The 19594-nt window shown below is 41.9% G+C and overlaps 3 protein-coding genes across 3 annotated transcripts; 2 read left to right on the forward strand and 1 right to left on the reverse strand.

Moving 5' to 3' along the window:
* The first annotated feature begins 7861 nt into the window (after window positions 1-7861).
* Window positions 7862-10989, forward strand: LOC127783218 (uncharacterized). Its single transcript, XM_052310452.1, has 2 exons — window positions 7862-8065; window positions 8928-10989. The coding sequence occupies exon 2, from the start codon at window positions 9034-9036 to the stop codon at window positions 10708-10710; it is 1677 nt and encodes a 558-aa protein (XP_052166412.1). The 5' UTR covers window positions 7862-8065; window positions 8928-9033; the 3' UTR covers window positions 10711-10989.
* A 234-nt stretch (window positions 10990-11223) lies between these two features.
* LOC127781570 (pentatricopeptide repeat-containing protein At2g44880-like) lies at window positions 11224-14295 on the forward strand. The gene is given in 2 exon segments (XM_052308539.1): window positions 11224-13158; window positions 13161-14295. Coding segments are annotated over 2 exon segments (1704 nt in total). The 5' UTR covers window positions 11224-11484; the 3' UTR covers window positions 13191-14295.
* An 81-nt stretch (window positions 14296-14376) lies between these two features.
* LOC127781569 (heat shock protein 81-1) lies at window positions 14377-18772 on the reverse strand. The gene is made up of 3 exons (XM_052308538.1): window positions 18523-18772; window positions 17045-17467; window positions 14377-16172 (listed from the first exon to the last, which is right to left on the reverse strand). The coding sequence occupies exons 1-3, from the start codon at window positions 18646-18648 to the stop codon at window positions 14622-14624; spliced, it is 2100 nt and encodes a 699-aa protein (XP_052164498.1). The 5' UTR covers window positions 18649-18772; the 3' UTR covers window positions 14377-14621.
* Between the last annotated feature and the right edge of the window lie 822 nt (window positions 18773-19594).

Genomic DNA, 19594 nt, shown 5'->3' on the forward strand with positions numbered 1-19594 from the left:
GAGTGGAGTATCATATGATTTGTATGGTCTTGTTAACTTGGAGATTTGGGGTTGAAAATGAAGAAAAAAAGTATTTGTTTTAGTATTTTATAAAGTGCCAAAGTGGGGTTTGGTTGGGTGTTAGTCTAACTGATTGCTATCATGGTGTTTCTTCTTTTGGATAATGGAATCCTATGATAGGGGAAATTACTCAAGGTTAAAAAAAAATAAGAGTGTATATTCTTCTATGTACTACTGAGCTTTGCTATGAATGAATAAAAAGTATTATAATACCGTGTAAAATAAATAAATAAATAATACATATGATTTTGTATGCAGCTATTCATTCATTTTGAATTTGATTGTCTTTTATATTAAGAATTTTAAGGATTGATTTGTAAAACTTACAATGGGATTAGGAGTAGGTGGGCGGTGGGGTGGCAGATTCACAGCTACCACCACTATTTTCTAAAAAAGATTATGTGATTTGGTTTTAACAACGGAATGAGATAAATGATGATTAATCCAAGAGTCATATATTTCCATATTCTAAGGGATTTGGATAAATGAGTAGCATTTTTTGTTTCTAATTAGTTGTTTTGTGCTTTAATTTATAAACTTGAATTGAGAGGCACCATGGCTCTAAATACCTATATTGACAGAGCATGAACAAAGAGTGAGATGAGGGCACAAGATGCATGTGGTACAACAGTACAAAATTGTCTCTCTTTTGTATCTGCAAGTGCCAAAGAATCTTAAAACTGGAATAAATATTGTTTAGTTAATCAGATCCGGTTGACAATACTAACCCAACAGGCCACATGAATATATATGTTTTTTTTTTTTTGGTAGGCTGAAGTCCTTTTACTGGATACGGAGCAACGGTGTATATCCAGCACAGTTTGGGGTCATTTTTGTAAAAATAAATTGAAGTGTCATCAAGAAATTATTTCTCTATATTGACCAAGTTTCATTTTTCTAAAAACAAAAATTTCAAGTTTTATATTGAACAACCACTAGAACTATCATCCCTTCAGTCTTCATCCACTTTTCAAACTTCTTTCAGCAAGGGAGAGACCTTTTGGTATATCTTTTCTTGGATTCTGGATTGTGAATTTTTTTTCCCATTATACATATACAATGTCCTCCTCTGGCATAGCCTTTTTGTCAAAAGGTGATTTAACTTATATGCTGCTCTTTGTCCTCATTAGCTCAGGTTCAGACAAGATTACTCACACTGCTCCTCTTAAGGATTAATTAAGCTGATAAACACCACCCTACTGTCGTCTAATCTTGATTACATGGACAATAATGATGACAAGATGGCTACACTTCTATTGATAGCAACAGTCATATGTGTCCATCTGTATTTTCTTTATTCTTCTTTGTTTTTTTCTTTCTTTCTTTCTTACTTTTATGTATCTATTTATTTATTTGGCTCCTGGAAGTCTGAAACTGAAACCAAGTCAATAGTAAACTGTGCTTTTTTTTTTTTGAAAGGGAAAAACTGTGCTATTTTAGTCAGAAAAGCAAGTGATGAATCTGTGGGCACGTCCAACGTTCATACAAACTTTCAGACTTGAGACTGTCAAACTTAGAACAAGTGGTGGTGATTTGAGTTGACTAAACCACTCAAAGTATTAGTACGTTACATGACAGTAACGACGATAGTAACAACAAAGTTGAAATCTTGTTGTTGGCCAAGAAGATCCTCTCATCCTTAATAAACATTTTTCTGATCCCGCAAAGCTTCACAGTTCACATGAAAAAAATCACAGTTTCTACTGGAGACATTTCAAGTAATTGGACTTGGACCATCCTAGCTTCTAGTTGAGACCCAATTCACAAAGTTACACTCAATTATCTCCATCAAACATTTTCGGTGCCATTTGGAAATTGGAACAATGGTAATTTCAGGTTAAACTTATAAAAATACATATACCTCTGTAAAATTACCATGAAATTCCTGCGTTCCAAACAAACCATATTTTGCGACCACTGTTGTACAGTGTGCGGACTTATGACAAGGTTTCCAGCATGGAACTTTCCATGTCTCTCTCTCTCCCTGCAGATCTACCTGAGCTAGTAGATGAGACATTGTGGCCACACACATGTGGCAGCCAAGTTGCATGAAAATAAAAGAGAAAAAAAAGAAAGAAAGAAAGAGCAGGAGCTATGTATGCTGGAGGCAAGAACATGATCTCCAAGGAGCATAATCATGGTGAGGTAGATGAATGGATTGGATGCAATGCTGTCCCAGATTGTCCTTGCCGGCGTCCATTTCTCACCGGCCTCTTCCCCATCTCATCTTTGCACATGAATGTTGGCCAAATTAAAATCTGTTCAGGAGGTCCCCTACAATCAGGGATTGATGGTATTGGGGGTACAATTAAGAGCAAGTTCGGTATGGCCGATGGATTATGAATTACCCCGTGCACGTTTCCCGAGCTCTTAAATGGTACGATTTTTCGATAAACATTTTTTTCATCGTCTTTTTGTTATATAATACTTCCTCCATCTACTTTTAATAGTCATATTTTATCTTGGCACACAGACTAAGGATAAGTAATTCTATTTATCATCCATTTAAACATGCTATTAGTCATTTCTCGTAAACAAACGATTCATTGATATTTATATTTCTCAATGCTCATGTAGCCAATCATATGTGGAAGAATAGATAGTCATGCATTAAATCCGAGAAAATCATTAAGATGATAGGTTGTTGAATTGAAATATGCCTATCAAAAATAAATTTTTCAGATTTAAAAATATGACTATCAAAAGTAGATGGAGGGAGTACTTTTTAGTACACCTTTTCAACTTTGTAACATTCAATTTATTCATAATGCCCTCGAATAATTGCCATAAACCCACTATCATCCATCATGCAGATGGCCTAACAATTAGGCTCACCACACCTTGAGCAGTAATGGCATATATATCATCAGCATTGCATGGTTGCATCCATGGCAGGTCATTGCTGCCTGGGGTATACAGTTTTGCAGCTTTTCTTCCCTTGTGTTCAGGGTTCTGGTGCTTGCCGTCTGTAACCGGTCGGTTATTAAATACTGTACTAAGTAATTAATCCAACTACTTAATGACGGTTTCTTTTATCTTCTGAATCTGAATTTTTTGTCCATCCTGAAACTCTTCTCCTAATCCCAGAGATTCAGCACATGCGTACTTTACTTAAATCAGGCACAGATCAACCACCCAACCTTGGCTACTTCCCTGTTCCCTGCACAATAGAGAAGATGTGGACACTTGAGGATCCAGCCAAGAACAAGCTTATCATGAGTCATGACCACATATTGCTGCATTTCAAAGCCAGAATTGCAGTGTAAACGGAGACTTCACACCTCCGTCATTTCATCTTCAGCTTATCAACCGCAACCAAAACTTAAATTTCAAAACTTAATTTTAGAGTTAATTTTATTATTTTCTCATCGTAGTTCTTTATTCCTACAATAACTACATTCTTTTTTCCTACAGTAAGCCGCTAAAATGGGATAAATAAAAGTCTTACTTATAAATTATTTTGTAATCACTAATAAACATGACTGTTTTTACGTTTTGAAGTCGCTAAGAACATATATAAAATTTAAAATTGAGTAAATTTCAGAAAACTGTAACTTTAGTGAAAAATGTATCAGTTTGCTGCAACTTTAGCGACATGTTTCAGTTTGCTGCAACAATAGCACGGGAAATTATCACAAAACTGCAACTTTACGTTATATGCGGCTACAGTTGTCACATATATGTACTGTAGCAGCATATAACGTAAAAGTTGCAGTTTTGTGATAATTTTCCACGCTATTATTGCAGCAAACTGAAACATGTCGCTAATGTTGCAGCAAACTGATAGTTTTATCACTAAAGTTACAGTTTTCTGAAATTTACTCTTTAAAATTTATACCTGCAAAATTATTTTTCGATCGCTAATAAATATTATGGCTTATAGCCTAACTACTTTTTTTTTTCTTTTGTTGCTGGTTAGGCGTCTCCAAGGGGTGTTCCACAGGCCACCAGACGTACCGAACTCACCTGTCTGTAGTTAATAAGACGACGAACTTGCCGGCCAGTCGTCACCACCGCCAAGATCGCTGGCTTGCTGAATTTTAGCTGATGGCGACAAGAATTAACTCAACCACTCCCCATTCACATCGAGCAGAGCCTTGAGCAGCAAACCAGATTTAATTTGCTTTACTGATCAGATGTGTTTGTATATGTTCAGGTTCAGAGACGTTTACAGCTCAATCATGGAGTGTTTGGCCGTTTATTATACGGCTCTGAATTTTCACTGTCTCAACCAGAAGCTTCAAACTGTTTCAAAGAATAACATGTCGAAATAAAGGATACTGATCTCTCTGGTCACAAAAAAATTGTGCCCTTTTAATGTTGCGAAGATGTTTTCGTCACTGATCCATATCACACCGCATTACTATTAAGTTTCAACCAAAATACAAATTATCGAGTAGATTGCTAAAACGGATTATTTGCTCCATGTTTTGGGAAAAAATAAAAAAAAAGTCTTCTGTTATATTATTTAGACCACTTGTATTTAAATTAATTATTGTTTATTTACCAAAATATTTAATTTATCTCCATAACTAAATAAATAATCTTTAGTAATAGTCAGCTCAATATTTGTTTTGAATTGAGCTTAGTTTGGAGTCAAATCAATATGTATGACCTTTGTGCGTCAAATGTAAATATTTTAAAAAATAATACTCGAAGTTTTTTTAAAACGTTTTTTTTGGGAGGCAACGATCCCATTCATTCTCCATGATTGCAACCAACTACAAACCAGTCATGCACGCTAGCCCATTCAGCCCACTACATATTTGCATAGCCATTTGGCTGAACTCCCTACTTCTCAAGGCATAGCTACTTCCGCATTAGCTCGGCTTCTCAATCCTATATGTGTACCGATGTTTTCACTTTGCAGCTCAATCTTGGAGTGTTCGGTTGTTTATACAGTTTTAAATTTCAATGTTTAGATATCAGCCAAATAACAACCTGTGGAAATAAAGTGAAACTCTCTCTCTGGTTATAAAAAGGCCCAATCAATTTAATTTAGACGTTGGTATGGTATTTAAAACATATTTTTTTCCCATTATTTTGTGTCAGTATTAGCAAGCTTTAGTAAAATCATAACATTAGTGTAAAAGTAGGTTTCGTATCAAATCAATATCAATATGTGACTTTCGTATCTACTAACCATTGGGCATTAGCCCATTCAGGCATTCAGCTCAGTACATATATGATGCTTTCTTGCATATTTGACTATCTAAATCATGTGAATCCTGGTCTAATGGTGGCTAATTTTATAGTGGAATTTTAGTAAAGAACCACCTTGCGATAATGTTTGCTTTTACCTTTTTATCCAACCCAATCGATGCCCAATATGCATTTGCACCATTTGCTATCCACCACCATTCTCTTGCTAGTCTCCTAAAGGCCTATGCCAATGTCAAGCACCATGCTAAAAAAGATGTCTCCAACTGACTTGGCAACTATGTGGCATTGATCATGCCTTGAGAGCTGGACAAGCAACAAAAGAAGCGAGATAAATGAGTGAATAGGGAAACACATGTGGTCATTAATAGGATAGAAAGGTAAGTATGTAAAACCACTCTCCAACAAGGGAGAATTGGGTCAGGGCAAGGTCAATAGAAGAGTCAGGGCCATAACTAGAAATCAGAGGCCCCTGGTGCGAATATACGTATTGGGTCCTAAAATTTGAAAGCCGTGGTGGCCGATGGCGGGTAGTCATAATCATGCACGGTGCACACTGTCATGGCTGGCGACATATAGTCGTAGGCACGTAGAAGTCAGAAACAAAAAGGGGCAATTGCAAATTTACCACTGTTTTGAATCGTTATTGCAAAACTGCCACTAGATAATTGAAAAAATGCCACTGGAAATGTCATTCGAGTGGCATCCTTGCAAAATTGAAAAAACCAGTGGCAAATTTGCAAATGCCCCAAACAAAAACCAGCAAGTGTGGCGGCGGTTGGGAGCATGTTCATTTGTGACGTCTGTTCGTGCCCATTGCCTAGTCTTAGGTAGCATTAATTGTTTGAAAAAAGGGGTAAATTTGTAGTGGTGATGGGATTCAGAGGAGCCAAGAAGGCGAGTAAGTGCGGTGTGCGGTGCATGTTGGTTTGATCAAACGAGGTAACGAGAGAATTTAGCTTGTTGTTTGGACTTTATCATGGATGCTAGAATAGCTTGTTGGGCTTTTTCATACTTGCAATAGTGTTTATTAGATTGGATAACTAATTAGTACTAGTACTTATAGATTTGGGAGCCCTAAATTTTGAAGACCCTGAGCAGATTTACGCTTTACACGAGAAACGCCCAGGGGTCTTCCGGCTAGCTCCACAAGGTGGTGGACTAGACGAACTAGGTTCGAAGCCTCACCCCTTCTAATTATTTGATATTAGATCCTTCTCTAATATTCACGTCTTTTAGATTTACGCTTTATACATATGGATGTACGGCCTTGAGAAGAGTAAGCAACTATCTTTAAAGCATACCTGTTAGCTGCATTGTTACCTTGCATTCTTTTTTCCATTGAGCACGTGTATAACTGGTGACTAATCATTTCTACTTACTTTCTTAATCTCCGTTCTCTAACTTATCACTAAAGGAGAGGTGATTGTACTACTGTCGGTTAATGTACATGCTCTTATTTGAATTACTAGTGCATATATCTTTCCATGTTTAGTTTTTCATCGAGAAATAACAATCAGTTCTAAGATTTGCTCTTGAAATAACTTCTATTTGCTATAAAATTGTCTCCACTTCTTTCTTAAATAACTTTGATTTGCTACGAAGTTATCTTGGATTGCTTCAATTAGCTCTTAGAGTAAATTGATTTTGCTCTCCAAGATCCAATATATTACATGTTACTGAACAAAGGTTACCCTTGATGTAGAAAAACAATCGATAACACATGGGATCACGTGGAATGGCCAAGAGAAACAAAGATATGCATTTCTTACAAAAATGAGTTTCACGCCACAGCTGCACATGGTAAAACCGAATTTTACATGCAAAGTTTGTAATCATGTGCTAACTATATTGGTACCACTAGTTCAAACTCTCAAAATTTAAAGTTCGACCGATTTGTTTCTTTACGGTGGAACCCATCTATCTGAGCCTTAGTCCTAGATTTAATATAGGCCATCGTATTTTTCAAAGCGAATATTATGAGGTGAAAAAAAAAGAACTATCATTGACCGGGCCAGGGCTCACAAAATCAATTTTTTTTTCGAAAACCGCTCGTTTTTTTTATGAAATCGCCGGCGAACGGTTTGTGAAAACAGATCAATTATTTTAGCTTGGCGTTGACCGAAATTCATTGGTTTAATCAATTTTTGGACAGTTTTTTGGGTAAATTGGGTAAGAACCCTTTTTTCCTAAAAACTTAAAGAAATCTAACATAAACATGCAATGGTGAAACTGGCTAGTGCCACTAGTTTGTGAAAAAATGGTTTAGATACAATAGCAAAATGTCTCAGCACAAATCTTAGCACGGGATCCACGGCCAAAAAAAATTTAACAGTCCTGAGAACTGCCCACAACAAGCTAGAAAAAAAAAAAGCGGCCGTAACCTTGACTTGTGAGAGCACTGAGCAAAAAAAAAAAAAAAAAAAAGAGAGAGAGAGAGAGATGGTGAGGAGAGGACTGAGGCCGTAACTTTGACTCGTGAGAGCACTGAGCAAAAAAAAAAAAAAAAGAAAAAAAAAAGAGATGGTGAGGAGAGGACTGAAACAAAAGAGGCGCTTTTTTTTTTTCAGGTCGTGTCTCCGCGTGTTCTCCGCTGCTGGAGATGGCAAGCAAGGGAAGACCTCTCGCACTCGCAGTCGCTGCCAAAATGGAAGCAAACACACCCCTCTCGCTGCCGCTGCCACAGCCAAGCAAACAGCGCGGCGCCACAGTAGCAGTAGCCACCACGCACGCACGCGTCGGTGCGTGTCCCCCCCCCCCCCCCCCCCCCCCTCCCCGCGACAAATTCCTCCTCGCCTTTCCCCTCCTCCTCCCTCTCCTCGCCGCCGATCCGCCGCCGCAGCCGGTGAGTGATCCCCTTTCCTTCCTCTGTTGCCTTACCGAATTCCGCGCCGTGGGACGATTCGATCGACGGATCGATCGGTGGTTGGGTGGGTACTGGGTACTAGGGTTGGGGTCAGCGCCGAGGGGTTGCGGATTGGTTGGGGTACATGTATGTTGGTGGTGGTGGTGGTACCCGTGGTTTACCTCGTGCTTGGCTCCGGCGCGTGGAGCGGCGGCGCTGACTTTCGGTGAATCGCGATGCCCCCCGATTCGGTGGGATGGTGTGGTTTGTATGGGGATTTTGAGTTTTTTTGTTTTTGTTTTGGGGGTTTGGTTTGGCGTGAAATTGGGGCGAATAGGTGTGTGATTCTCGCGGAGTAGCCGCTCCTGGGTAAGAAATGGGCGAGTTTTTGTGGTGATCCGTGATCGTGAGAATTTGTTGATAAATTTGCGGTGTGTTTTACTGTTGAAAAACCCTTGCTTTGAGAATGCCTAGCATTTTTAGCTTGTCTCAGACTGTCAGACATGATGTCTATATGGTGGTGCTATTCGCAAGCGGAAGCATTTCTGATTTATGTGTAATCAGTTTGGTTACTGGACTAGACAATGCTGCCCTCCCAGTTATAAGTTGTAACATACTAGTGCTTACCAACAACCAGTATATCTCTGTGCTGCTAAATGGAAATTGAGATGACACCCAATGTTTTAAACAAATAAAGGCCAGTATAGCATTCTATTTCCAGGAATTATTTAGGCTTCGCTCTGCAATGTATTTCCTTCCAGCCTACTTGGTGCATGAGGTCATGAAATATGGTCTTCAAATTGAATTATAGATGAATTGTGATGCTGATATTCCTTGTTTTTCTTTTCCTTTTTCTTCACAGGGATCTTCCGTCGGATAGTATGGTATTGTGCTGGACACACTGTTGACTTTCGTCTCTATGATTATCTCTGATACCGATCGGAGCATTGCACCTCTTCCTTCGATCAATGGGCATTGTGAAGGTAGCAAGTTGTGCGCCTACAGAAGAGCGGGCTTACAGCTGTGGAGACGAGGACATTACACAAGAGGAGAAAATGCTGCTTCAGAGCTTTCCTATTCATGAATCCGATGACTATGAACATGAAGAGGTCAATTGTGAGCTTGCAAAGTCTGGAGATCAGATCTGTAGTGTCCCTTATGGGCTTTATGATTTGCCTGAATTGAATGATATTCTTTCTTTGGAGACATGGAACTTATGTCTAACAGAAGATGATAGATTCCGTCTAGCAGCCTATCTCCCAGACATGGACCAACATGATTTCTTTGTAACAATGAAGGAGCTGTTTAGTGGCAGTGACCTGTTCTTTGGGAGTCCAATGAAGAGCTTCTTCCACAGATTGAATGGTGGGTTTTATTCTCCAGAAGTTTCCCAGGCTAGAGAATTACTGATGATCTTTGAAAGACGAAGATATTATCATTTTCTGAAGTCCCATCATGATGGCATGATTTTCAAGTTTGCATCCATGGACAAGGTAGGAGGACAATGTGGGGCGAGTACTGGTCTTCAGGGTAAGGTTAACAGTTGGAATGACAGAAGACATGAAGATCCCCTCACAGGTGTTGACATAAGCGGTTCTCCTTTCAATAGAAGTCTATCAATTGCCAATGAGGTTAAAGATGCAACCCTTCCACCTTTGAAGCGAACCAAACGAATGGATGGGACAGTAACCACTCATTGTTCAGCCAAGCGCAAGGGAATAGTCTACAGAGACAAATCAATGGAAATGAGCTCATTGAAGAGTCCTGTCTTTCATTTTCCTGGTGAGCTTACTACATGTATTAGATTGCCCAAAGGTGTGCTGAAAATAAAGACCGATTGTGCTTCCCTCATTGATCACAATGAAGGAATTCATCGTACACCAGAACCGATGCTAGCAGACCAACTGGGAATACAGGTCTCCAGCTTACCTTGCGCTTCTGCACTGGATGTTCATGGTTTTGCGATGAATTCAGCTTATTGCTACCACATAAACACAAGCAAGAGTACTTTGAGAAATCTACATGTGCGTCCCTACCAAAGAGAAGGCACACTTGATACTTACCCTCACTCAGTTGAAAGTCCGTTTGGAGTGCAAATTATGGTTCCAGAGGAGCTTAAAAGGGGTTACTATTCTCGAATGCCGAATTCCTTCCATCAGTCAACAACCAAACATAGTCCGGAATATTGCAATGAAGCACCCCACGAGAAGAACCTTTTGAAGAACTTTGGTCAACAAAATGCCGTAATTCCTGAAAGTTCTCCTGATCCATTTACAAGGAATACTGATTGTCATCAAACAAATGGATACATGACGCATGGTCTGAAAACTGCTGAAAGTATTTCTGAGGTGTTGACCCTTGGTACAGACACCGCTGGCCCTTACAAACACCTATTGGAGCAGTCTGAAACAATGCGTTACCCAGAAGGATTGAAGCTGAAGACTCCTGCCAGCCAGTCAGTTACAGAAGTTGAAGAAGGTCATAGGTACCCTTTCACATACAAAAGGAGGAAGCTGCAGAAGAGGCTTGACCTTGTTGATCCTGTCAAGAAATCAACTATGGTGGATTCAGAGCCTCTGAGCGCACTGGCTAGCGTGGCAAATGTAAAAATCAAAGGCAATCAAGCTTTGAAGATTGGCAGCTGAGAACAAGGATAGCTGAACATAGAAATTGGAGCATGGCTTATGAACATCTAGCTAACATAGTAAATAAAATGTTCTCTTTTGTTTTGGGTTCTGGTTCGAAGTCAGGTAGAGTGCATTCATTGTTAAATTTGATAGTAGACAAAATGACATGAATCTCTAGTGCAAAGCATTCAGATTCTCTGCTTTCTATCATGCACATCCCTCCCTGAATACCTCGTCTTCCAGATGAGCCGCAGTTTACTTAGATATATACATTGTGTTAATGTTTTTCTTTTAAAATAGTGCTGTTGACTTGCAATGTACTTCCTCCGTTTCATCATACTAAAAAGCCATTTTAGCTTTGTACCAAGTCAAATATTTTCAAGATTGATCATGTTTATAGAAAAATATAGCATCATTTAAAAAAACCCTATAAATAAATATATATATATAAATATATATATATAAATATATATATATAATGATGATTTAATGAAACTAATTTGATATTGTAGATGTTACCATATTTTCATATAAACATGATCAAATTTAAATACTTAGGATAAGCCTAACTCTGTACTAATGAAAGTTCTGCACATAAAATGTGTACAATTTTCCACTCATACAGTAGTATAGAAAAACCAGTAGCTAGTGATAAATGTTTCTTTTTCTCCAGCTTTATCTGATCTCAGCCATCCGATGCGCATCCAACGGCTCACGTTAATCACAAGCTTTCAAATATTCAAATAAAGCCTTCTCCCCTCCACGCGGCGAGAAAAAAAAAAGAAGATAAAAATGGCGCCGCCGCCTCACCTCCTCCCGCTCCTCCTCGGCCGCCTCGTCGTCTCCGGCGACCTCCGCCGGTGCCCCGCCCACCTCCGCCGCATCGTCCCGCTCCTCCCTTCCCACCCCCACCTCGCCGCCGCCCTGTGCGCCGTCCACTTCCCGCTCTTCCCCTCCTCCTCCGCCACCTTCCTCCACAACATCCTCATCCGCGCCTCCGCCTCCTCCGCGTCCCCGCGCCTCTCCTTCGCCGCCTTCTCCTCCCTCCTCCGGTGCGGGCTCGTCCCTGACAGGTTCACCTTGCCGCCCCTCCTCGGTTCGGCGGGTAAGCTCCCGGCCTTCCCGCGCACGGGCGCGCAGGCGCACGCGCAGGCCGTCCGGCGCGGGTTCTTGGCGGATGTCTTCGTCGTCAACGCGCTCCTCGCGATGTACGGCGCGCTCCGGGACGCGGCGTCGATGCGGGAGGTGTTCGGGTCGTGCGCCGGGGTCGCGGACGTGGTGTCGTGGAACACGGTGATCGGTGGCTACGTGAAGTGCGGGGAGATGGAGAGTGCCAAGAGGGTGTTCGACGAAATGCCACGGAGGAATGGGGTGTCCTGGAGCACCATGGTGGGGGGCTATGCCGCGGCCGGTGAGCTGGATGTGGCAAGGGAGATGTTCGATCGGATGCCAGCTATTGGGAGGAATGTCGTGACATGGAACTCCATGGTGACAGGGTTCGCGCGCCACGGGCTGCTGCCGCTAGCGAGGAAGATGTTCGATGAGATGCCGGTCAGGAATCTGGTGTCATGGAATGCAATGCTCCGGGGTTATTCAGTGAACAGCGACATGGATGGCGCGAGGGAGTTGTTCGATGTCATGCCAGAGAAGGATGTGGTTTCCTGGACATGCATGATTTCAGGGTATGCTCAGGCTGGACGCTATCAGGATACCCTTGAGCTATTTCGCGCAATGCAGACTGAGAGCAATGTACAGCCGAATGAGGTGACCATGGTGAGTGTGCTTTCAGCATGCGCAAATTTAACAGCACTGGAAGAAGGAAGATGGGTCCATGCCTTCATCGACAAGCACAAAATGGTGCTCAACAACGAGTACAATCTTGGTGCTGCTCTTATTGACATGTATGCCAAGTGCGGGAGAACTGACATTGCTGTCAAAATTTTCCACTCCCTGGACCGAAAGAACGTCTCGGCCTGGAACGCGCTCATCACCGGGTTGGCAATGAACGGCAATGCTCGGGATTCCGTAGACGCATTTGAACAGATGAAGAGAACGGGTGAAAAGCCGAACGACATAACGTTTGTCGGTGTGCTCACAGCTTGTGCCCACGGTGGGCTGGTGGATGAAGGTCGACGGTGCTTCCAGAGCATGGCGTCTACCTGCGGAGTGCAGCCGGAGGTGAAGCACTATGGTTGCATGGTTGACATGTTAGGCCGAGCAGGGCTTCTTGAAGAGGCAGAGGAGTTGATCCGGAGCATGCCGATGGCACCCGATGTCATGGTTTTCGGCGCTCTACTGGGTGCCTGTCGAATGCACAAGAGATTTGATGTGGCTGAAAGAGTTCAGAGTGAGATCCATAGCCTCAATCTCAACGCCCAGCAGTCTGGCTGCCATGTTTTGATTTCTGACATTTATGCTGCTGCTGGTAAATGGTTCGATGTTCTGGAGGCGAGGCAAGTTGTGCAGAGAGGTCTGGCATCAGGAAATGGACACGATAGGTTTAAGATTCTTGCAGAAGCCTGATATTGACTTTACGCTTTTGAGCAATGGAAGTGGTGGCACTGGTGGGTATATTGCTTAATGCTTACAAGTTATCGGAAATGTGGTTAGAACATCATAACTCATAAGCCCCAGATAGCAAAATACTATGCTCGTTATGCTTCAGAGCTGATTGAAATTGCCATAACGCCAAAGATGGATTATGTCACAGCATCTGTCTTTACAGGCCAAAACTTAAAATTCATCAGAAGTTATTCAGTTGGTCTTGTTTCCTTGACCATCAATTTCCTTGAGCATCAAAACATAGGCAAAACTTATTTAAATCATCAGAATTTTTTCAGCGGTCGTGTTTCCTTGACCCTTATAGAAGATCCAATGACAATATGCTATACGTGCATAAGCGTAGACACATAATCCCACTTCATGGTCTTCGAGACTCGTCTGTTAGCAGTGTTTGTTACTCTCTGTTTCATATTGTAATTTGTTTTGATTTTTTTTCTAGTCAAGCTTTTTAAATTTAACCAATTTTATAGAAAAATAGTTTCATTAAATTTAACATTGAATATATTGTAATGATATGTTTATTTTGTGTTATAGATGCTACTATGTTTTTTCTACTATGTGATTTATAATATGATGAAGAGGAAGTATAAAATTTAGCTGATGTGAATATGAACGAGGACCGAGTGTCATGTTGTTTTTTGGTTTTTGTCAGGTACCTACTAGTCCTAATTGTGTTTTTGTCAGGTAATCCGGAGTGAGCTGCTCTGAAGAAACAGTCGATTGTTTGCTCTGAAGAAAAAGTTGATTGTTATTGCTAACAGAAAACAGATATATTTAATTGTTATCGTGAGCTGAAGAAATTTTCATCAGGTGCTCCAAGGATACCAAAGAAATCAGCTGCAAGGATTGGACGCCAACGGGCAATCGCCAACAAACACCAGAGCAAGCAAACCACCAACAAAGCACAGTATAAATTGCCAAGGGCATTCGCTGCAATGAACTCCTCCCGTTGCTGTTGATCAATTTGATCAGCGTGACAAGATCTCCCATTCACACTACGCAATCATATGTTTCTGTAACTGTAAATTGCAAAGCTGGTGCTCGAAGGTGGAATTGAGGCAGAAGAATATTCGCAAAATTAATTGATACATCTAACTTGCAAAGGAAAAAATAGACAACTCATGAGGACACTAATATAATACTCATATTTAGCAATATAATTAACGTACGCAGTTCGAGAACCCATAGCACATTCTAGCCCCATGCATTGCAGGCTAGGTAAAGGTAAAGCAAATCGCACAAAATAAACCGAACCGACCCAACAACGCGATGTTCAAAAGGTAAAACAGATAAGCTAGCTCCAATGCTCCATGGTGTACTTTCGCTGCGAAGGATTTGACGAGAGGGGAAAAAAAAAGGAAACCCGCTTAGTCGACCTCCTCCATCTTGCTCTCGCCGGCGTCGTCCTCGAGCGGCGGCATGTCGGTGTCGGCCTCCGCCGTCTCGTCCTCGTCGATGCTCAGGCCGAGCTTGAGCATGCGGTGGATCCTGCTGCCGAAGGTGTTGGGGTCGTCGAGGCTGAAGCCGGAGGTGAGGAGGGCCGTCTCGAAGAGGAGCAAGACGAGGTCCTTGACGGACTTGTCGTTCTTGTCGGCGTCGGCGCGCTGGCGGAGCTCCTCCATGATGGCGTTCTCCGGGTTGATCTCCATCGTCTTCTTGCTCGACATGTACCCGGCCATGCTCGAGTCCCTCAGCGCCTGGGCCTTCATGATCCTCTCCATGTTGGCCGTCCAGCCATACTCGCCGGTGACGAGGCAGCACGGGGAGTCCACCACACGGTCCGAGACCACCACCTTCTCGACCTTGTCTCCGAGCACCTCCTTGATGACCTTGCAGAGACCCTCGAACTTCTCCTTGAGCTCCTCCTTCCGCTTCTTCTCGTCCTCGCTCTCATCAAGCTTGAGTCCCTCCTTGGTGGCAGAGACGAGCTTCTTGCCCTCAAACTCCTTGAGCTGGCCAACAGCATACTCGTCGATGGCATCAACCATGTAGAGGACCTCGTAACCCTTCTTCTTCAGCTTCTCCAAGAAGGGGGAGTTCTCCACGGCCTTCTTGCTCTCGCCGGTGATGTAGTATATGTCGTTCTGGCCTTCCTTCATCCTCGTCACGTAATCCTTGAGGCTGGTCAGCTCATCGCCGCTCTTGGTGGAGTGGTACCTCAGGAGCTCGGCAATCTTGTTTCTGTTGGTGGAGTCCTCGTGGATACCGAGCTTGAGGTTCTTGGAGAAGGCTTCATAGAACTTGTTGTAGTCTTCCTTGTTCTCAGCAATCTCGAAGAAGAGCTCAACGCACTTCTTGACAAGGTTCTTCCTGATGACCTTGAGAATCTTGTTCTGCTGCAGCATCTCACGGGAGATGTTGAGGGGAAGATCCTCGGAGTCAACAATGCCCTTGACAAAGCTCAGCCACTCAGGGATCAGCTCCTCACAGTTGTCCATGATGAAGACTCGGCGGACGTAGAGCTTGATGTTGTTGAGCTTCTTCCTCGTATCAAAGAGGTCGAATGGTGCCCTCTTGGGAACAAAGAGAACAGCTTTGAATTCCAGCTGACCCTCCACAGAGAAGTGCTTGACAGCAAGATGCTCCTCCCAGTCGTTTGTCAGGGACTTGTAGAAAGCAGCATACTCCTCCTTAGTGATCTCCTCAGGCTTCCTCATCCAGATAGGCTTCTGTTTGTTGACCAGGGACCACTCATGAGAAACCTCCTTGATCTTCTTCTTTTTCTTCTCCTTTTCTTCCTTCTCTTCATCAACATCCTCAACCTTGCCCTCCTCAGCATCCTTCTTCTCTTCCTCATCTTCATCATCAGAAATTTCCTTCTCAGTGGTCTTCTCAGTCCATAAAGAGATAGGGTAGCTGATAAACTCAGAGTGCTTCTTGATCAGGTCCTTGAGGCGGCGCTCTTCAAGGTATTCCAACTGCAGGAAGCATGAGCAAGTTGTCAATAACAAATGAACACATTAGAGCCAGGACACCTTATAGCACATTTCACAGTTCAACTTAGGAGTTCAGGTGATTCTAAAAATTCACAACAGTAGAACAGTAATACTTGTTACTAATTAATTCATAGTACTCCCTCCGTTTTACAATGTAAGTCATTTTAGCATTTCCCATATTCATATTAATGTTAATGAATCTAGATAGAGATAGAGATATATGTCTAAATTCATTAATATCACTATGAATATGGGAAATGCTAGAATGACTTACATTGTGAAACAGAGGAAGTATTAGACAACCACACATCAAACTGACACAAAACCAGACCCAAGGAAAAAAAATGCATACACAATCAGTTTATGAGCTCAACAATAAGCTTATAGATCCTAAGTACATGTGTAACATGATTACTCATAACATCCAAGGCAGAAACATACTAACATAATTTTCACAGCAGGAGTTCGAAATGTTAAGGCATCTATCTAGATTATCACAATGTCAACAGTGTGTGAATTCCAATCAGAAAACTCCTACATAGAAGTAAAAATATGTTCATTCTGTTCAATCAATTCACCAAATGCCCCTACATAGAGACATTTTTTATGTCTTAAACAGACCGATTAAGCACCTGGCTCAAGCATGCCTATGGTGAAAACTTGAGGCACATCAACATGTTCTTTCTAAAAGTGGCTATAAAATCAAGTACCAACAATATTCGTAATAATCCTACGAGGACAGAATTACTAGTTGATGCATTTATCAATAGCAAGCCACATTCATAAACTATAAGGGCATTCAGCAATACAAGCAGCACAAATTGAACAAGAATTCAATGAAATTCTGTTAGTACCTGATCATCCTTGAGGTAGAGGGTGATCTTAGTACCCCTCCCAAGCTGCTCCCCAGATGTGTCACGTGTGACAGTGAAGGACCCACCAGCCTGAGACTCCCACACATACTGCTCGTCATCGTTGTGCTTGGTGGTCACAACTACTCTCTCGGCAACAAGGTAGGCAGAGTAGAATCCAACACCGAACTGACCAATCATGGACACATCAGCACCAGCAGCCAGTGCCTCCATAAACTCCTTAGTCCCTGACCTGGCAATGGTACCCAGGTTGTTCACAAGATCTGACTTGGTCATACCAATACCACTGTCAATGATCGACAGTGTGTTGGAGGCCTTGTCAGGAACAATATGGATGAACAGCTCTGGCTGAGCATCCAGCTTGCTCTTGTCCGTCAAGCTCTCGAACCTGATCTTGTCCAACGCCTGCAGAACACAAAAGCATAAGATAAGTGGCCGGTTTTGTATGAAAGCAGCTAGCAATTCCAATTCACTATCCGACAATAATTTAATAATGTTTCCACACCAAAAGTTCAGCTATCCCCATCTATTCTCACAGCTCAATCTTGACACCAAATGGGACATCTCTACCCTACCCAAATTTAGCAACTCCAAAGATTTCGGGATTTACCACATTTTTGGCAGGATAGAGAACCAGACCAATCCTCAGTTCATAGGGGCAATTTTAACAATGAATCAGCAGAGTAAAGCACTGGTTGGGTGTTTTTGTTCCATAGGGTCAATTTTAACAATGAATCAGCAAAGTAAAGCACTGGTTGGGTGTTTTTGTTTCATAGAGGCAATTTTAACAATGAATCAGCAAAATAAAGCACTAGTCGGGTGTTTTTGTCTTATATATGGTCAAACCCTCCTATCAATTTAGAATGTGACATAACTAGCAAAATAAATGACAAATAAATGATAACTAGCAAAATAACAACCCTCCATGTTTATAGGGGATATGTTTTACAACATTTAAACATCAACACTCAAAGCATGTGAGACTTTTCAGATGCGACTTTATCAGAGCAATCGTAAATAATGCTACGAGATTAATTAGCAGAACAATGACAGATAATGCTGCCTATGCCTGCAGTTATGTTTATAACATTCTAATCAGCAGCAAAATTCAGGACTCTTAACAAAATTAAGGACCGCATGATCCACAGATTATTACACTAACAAAATTAAGTACTGCGAGCATGATCCACAGATTGATACACTGAGAAACGTAATTAACGTCGGAATCGAAACATAATCTTAAAAAATGGGGAGTGAAACACCACATCGCAGATTTATGTTGGGATGATGTCTCAGTAACCAGTAACCAGTGCTGCAGTGCAAACCCCCTCACACACCCACACACATCACAACACACAGAACCAGATTGGGTGAACAAACCGATCTACCAATCGGACCAAAAAAAGGCCCTTCTAACGCGCGCGCGTGCAGATCTGAACCAGTAAACCGAGGGCACTTACATCGGAGGAGTTGGAGATGAGCTCGCGGAGGAAGATCTCCTTGTTGGAGTAGAACGTGTTGATGATGAGCGACAGCAGCTGGTTGATCTCCGCCTGGAAGGCGAACGTCTCCGTCTCCGAGGCCATGGCGCTGCGGCGGCGGCGGAGGCCGGAAGCTTCCGGAGGACGACGACTTGGAGGCTAGGGTTAGGGCTTTAGGAGAGGGAGCTCGCGTGGCGTGTGCGATTCGATTGGAGAAGGATGGGGAAGAAGGGGGCGATATATAAGGGGGAGATGGGGTTCTCGAACGTTCTACCAGGGGCTCGAACCAGCGGGAGCGGGGGAGTTGGGAGATGGACGACTTGACGAGTCGTCGGGCCCACATGTCAGTTGGTTGGTTATGGTTTTTATATTTTGGAAGGTTCTGGAGGAGTGGAGAAGCTTGGAGTCGGTTTAAATTAAGAAGACCATCATCTCTATGGTCTACTGTATGTATGGGAATAGTGAATATAGTCGTTGTAAATAACTTAATTACAGGATGAATTTTGGAAGGTTCAACTGCACATCGCAGATTAGATGCAAGAAGGTTCTGGAAGCGAATGAAGACTTGTGGTCTTTAGGGTTGTGTTAATTGGTTAAGGTTGGAAACCTTTCCTCCTAACACGCAAAACAGAACAACCTAATGACACGATTAATTAAGTATCAGTTAAAAAACTTAAATATAATATTAATATGATTTTTAAAATAATATTTTTATAAAAACTACGTTTAATAGTTTGAGAAACATACATGTGAGAAATGAGTAATTGAAGTTGGGATAATATTGCAAAGAACACGGCCTAGGTTGGTTGGTCAGCAGAACTAATTTGGAACCAAACATTTAGTAGAATCTAGAAAGTATCAAATTGGAAATTGGCAATGCCAATTATTTGGTTTCAAACCAAAACCATATGTGCACTATTCAACTTCTAAAAGTATTGGTAGGGCATGTTTTCGCATATCAACAAAATAATTTAGCCAATTGCAACACACAGGGACACAGGCAACCAAACGAGATCAGAATGCAGACGTGGTAATATATCAATTCAAATTC

This window comes from Oryza glaberrima, chromosome 8 (assembly GCF_000147395.1).
Source record: "Oryza glaberrima chromosome 8, OglaRS2, whole genome shotgun sequence".
Classification (NCBI taxonomy): Eukaryota; Viridiplantae; Streptophyta; class Magnoliopsida; order Poales; family Poaceae; genus Oryza; species Oryza glaberrima.

What these genes read in the sequence shown, in the direction of transcription:
- LOC127783218 (XM_052310452.1), top strand. Translation starts at nt 9,034, where the DNA reads ATGGGCATTGTGAAGGTAGCAAGTTGTGCGCCTACAGAAGAGCGGGCT.
- LOC127781569 (XM_052308538.1), bottom strand. Translation starts at nt 18,648, where the DNA reads ATGGCCTCGGAGACGGAGACGTTCGCCTTCCAGGCGGAGATCAACCAG. An exon ending in TCATCTCCAACTCCTCCGAT is followed by an intron (nt 17,468 to 18,522) that starts GTAAGTGCCCTC and finishes TGTGTTCTGCAG; the next exon opens with GCGTTGGACAAGATCAGGTT. An exon ending in TCTACCTCAAGGATGATCAG is followed by an intron (nt 16,173 to 17,044) that starts GTACTAACAGAA and finishes TGCTTCCTGCAG; the next exon opens with TTGGAATACCTTGAAGAGCG.